Source organism: Penaeus vannamei, chromosome 13 (genome assembly GCF_042767895.1).
Source record: "Penaeus vannamei isolate JL-2024 chromosome 13, ASM4276789v1, whole genome shotgun sequence".
Classification (NCBI taxonomy): domain Eukaryota; kingdom Metazoa; phylum Arthropoda; class Malacostraca; order Decapoda; family Penaeidae; genus Penaeus; species Penaeus vannamei.
The window spans coordinates 8,447,406-8,450,507 of NC_091561.1; the positions used below are offsets into that span (position 1 = coordinate 8,447,406).

At 39.4% G+C, this 3,102-nt stretch overlaps 1 protein-coding gene across 1 annotated transcript in view; it reads right to left on the reverse strand.

Moving 5' to 3' along the window:
- Window positions 1–501: 501 nt before the first annotated feature.
- Window positions 502–3,102, reverse strand: part of fuss (SKI family transcriptional corepressor fussel) — an 89,971-nt gene continuing 87,370 nt past the window's right edge. The window contains exon 9 of the mRNA XM_070128911.1: window positions 502–1,901. Coding sequence (XP_069985012.1) covers window positions 1,864–1,901 — 38 coding nt within the window. The 3' untranslated portion in view covers window positions 502–1,863. The remainder of the gene's footprint in view (window positions 1,902–3,102) is intronic.

Below are 3,102 nucleotides of genomic sequence, written 5' to 3' on the forward strand. Positions count from 1 at the left end.
GCGCTATTCGGCGTGGTTGTGGAAGCCAATTGAGTCAACTGGGCAATTTGCATAAGCTATTAGGGCCGTCTTGAGTTGGCTGAGGTAGGTCTTCCATCTTTTTTTTTTTTTTTTTTTTTTTTTTGGTACCGTTTTTAGAACTTTTTTGGGGGGTGGGGGGGGAGGGGGTCATTCATGGTATCGGGTGGGAAATCACTCACTGTTACCGAATGTTGTTATTTTTGTTGTTAAATTTGTGATCGTGATCGCTATCAATATGATTATAATAATAATTATTACAATTTTCTTTATTATGATTACTATCATTATCATCATTATGATTCTCATTCTCATTATCATCGTTATCATCATCATTATCATTATTGTCATTATCGTTCTTATTATCATTATCCTCATCATCATTATTACTGTTATCATAATCATCATGTGATCTTTCATTTCACATTCTACATTATCAGAACAATTGAACATCTTTTGAATAAATGAAACATCCTTCTAGTATACATCTTTATTACTCATTTTCATTTTAAACAAAAGACTCTACACATTGGAACATTCTATAGCTATATAGACTTACACTCGGGTTATAAATGTAATAACTGCCAAGCAAAGTTCACCTTTTACAAATACATTTCAAAGCATAATAAAAAAGAATTAAATCATCATTTTGTTGAAGAAAAAAAGGCGGGAATGTCAATCGATAAAACATGAGATCTGATAAGGATTCCACACAACAAAAAGAAGAAAAAAAGATAGGTTTGATGATGCCTTTGCGATTATTGGTACCAGTTAAAAGCACAGAGAGAAGGTGGTGGCCACAGGGACAAGTTTATAGGAAATTATTCGCCGATATCTTGTCCATAATCTTGTCAGAACCGAACATACGAGGACACAACAGCACGGAATGGGACGAGGCTTATAGAAAACGGGAAACTATTCTGTCACATTTAAGGGGTAGCTCTTAGAAAAGGAATTTAAGTTAGTCACATTTATAGGTTTACGTTTTAATATGAAGTATAGGCTATGGACAGCGAACTTGCCGTATGCTTCGCGGCGCGGCCAGGTAAGGAACTTTAGTTTACACTCATTATCTTAATAGAGAAACATCTTTACAATAAACTCGAACTCTATGTACAGACGATTTTAGTGCTAAACAAACATGTACATCGATTAATCAGCAGCACTGAGATAAAACATTTTGTATATACAATTTGGCAATACATATTACAGTAAATCACACTCTTTTTTTTCAACAACAGGAAATACATTAGACAATGCAGTACTACGTCTCTCGCGGGGTTTGTGGGCGTGGCTTTTTTCCGTCGCGCTCCACACCGCAAGCCGTGACGCCCGAGAAGCTACCGAGACTCCCTCTGGCGCTGGCTTGTCTTCGGACCGGTTGACGCGGAGTCCGGACCGTCTGACCCTGGATGAAGACCTCGAGATGACCCTTTGCGTCTCGCTTCGTCAACCCACGTGGCTTGGATTTTTCGAGTTTTTTTTTAACGACGTCTCGGAGGCCATCTCGACCTTCTGCTTCACCTTGTCGAGGCAGAAACACGGTGCACTGCCGTAGGATTTCTTGGTCTGGACCGAACGCAAGGAGGTCGTGTCCGCTTCTCCTGGCGGTGGGTCTGCGAAGGAGGCTAATGCGCTTCATTCCAACCCTAAAACAGACCTGCATTATCAACCTTTGGTTTTAAAGAGCGAGAGTGGCGTCTCTTCCACATTTTACGTCATTGATGTAAACATCCGCCTAGAAGTGTGACGTCACTCCGCCACTCGAGAAGGAGACTAGTTCAGGATTTCATTTCAGGCCGACCGCTGTTGCCCACTCGAGTTCCAAGGGCGGGGGAGGGGGGCCTAGGGGGTGGAGGTAACAGTGGAAGAGTCCAGCCAGTCTGAAAGGAAGAAGAAAAAGAATTAGCTGTGTTGGAGTACGGCGAAACTTCAGTTAAGGTTCGGTCTGTGTGACTTCTGAGATATGTCACTGCACTCATGGAAGATAACTATCGTTTTGAAAATATTTAACACCTTTGTCCATTGTTTAAGTATTACAATTATCTTTAAACATCCCTATTAGTGTTAGCAAATAATGTTAACCTCATGAGTATATTGGTTAACCTAACTGATATCTGTCTGTTTTAATGTGTACCAGGGCTGTGGCGAACATCTTTATTATGTAACATTTCGAAGATAACAAATCTCCATCATCAGACTAGAAATAATGGACAAAGAACAACAATTAGATAGAACATAAAAAACACGTCAAAAAATAGTTCATAGAATAACAAAGTGAATGGGTAGAGATGAACTAAAGAGAAAAGGACTTAAACATGTTTCTGTCCTTTTCTTTTTAGTTTAGCCCTGGTTCCCCTTTTCATACATGACTACGGTTCCCGAGTAAAAAATCAACTACTAAAATTATATACATATATATATATATATATATATATATATATATATATATATATATATATATATATATTTATACGAACACACACACACACACACACATATATATATATATCAATATATATAAATATGCGTTTATACACACACACACACACACACACACACACACACACACACACACACACACACACATATATATATATATATATATATATATATATATATATATATATATATATATGTTTGTCTGTATGTGTGTGTACAGGTGTCCAGAGAGTGTGTGCGTCATACACACACCGTGCACACACCGCGTTCATGCGCAAGTCCCGCCTTGCAAAAGCAACACGACGCAACACGCCTCGCCACCGTTTCGTGATCTAACTAGTCTCGCTCCGCTGTCCCGACTGTAAATAATTATGTGTAAATAGCAATGCGTACCGCGATAACGTAACCTACATCAGATATTATACATTATCGTCTGTATTATTCAAGGAGGGCCATTCGCTCGACCGCACCCCTTTTGTTCAGGGTTGGGGGTCACGTCGGCAGCGTGCGTGCGTGCGTGCGTGCGTGCTTGGAGGTGTACACTGTGGTACGTGTGTATGTGTGTGTGTTGATGTGTATGTGGGTGCCGTCTTATGATTGTATGGTACGTTTGTATGTGTATTAAAAGTGAATGATTTTTTT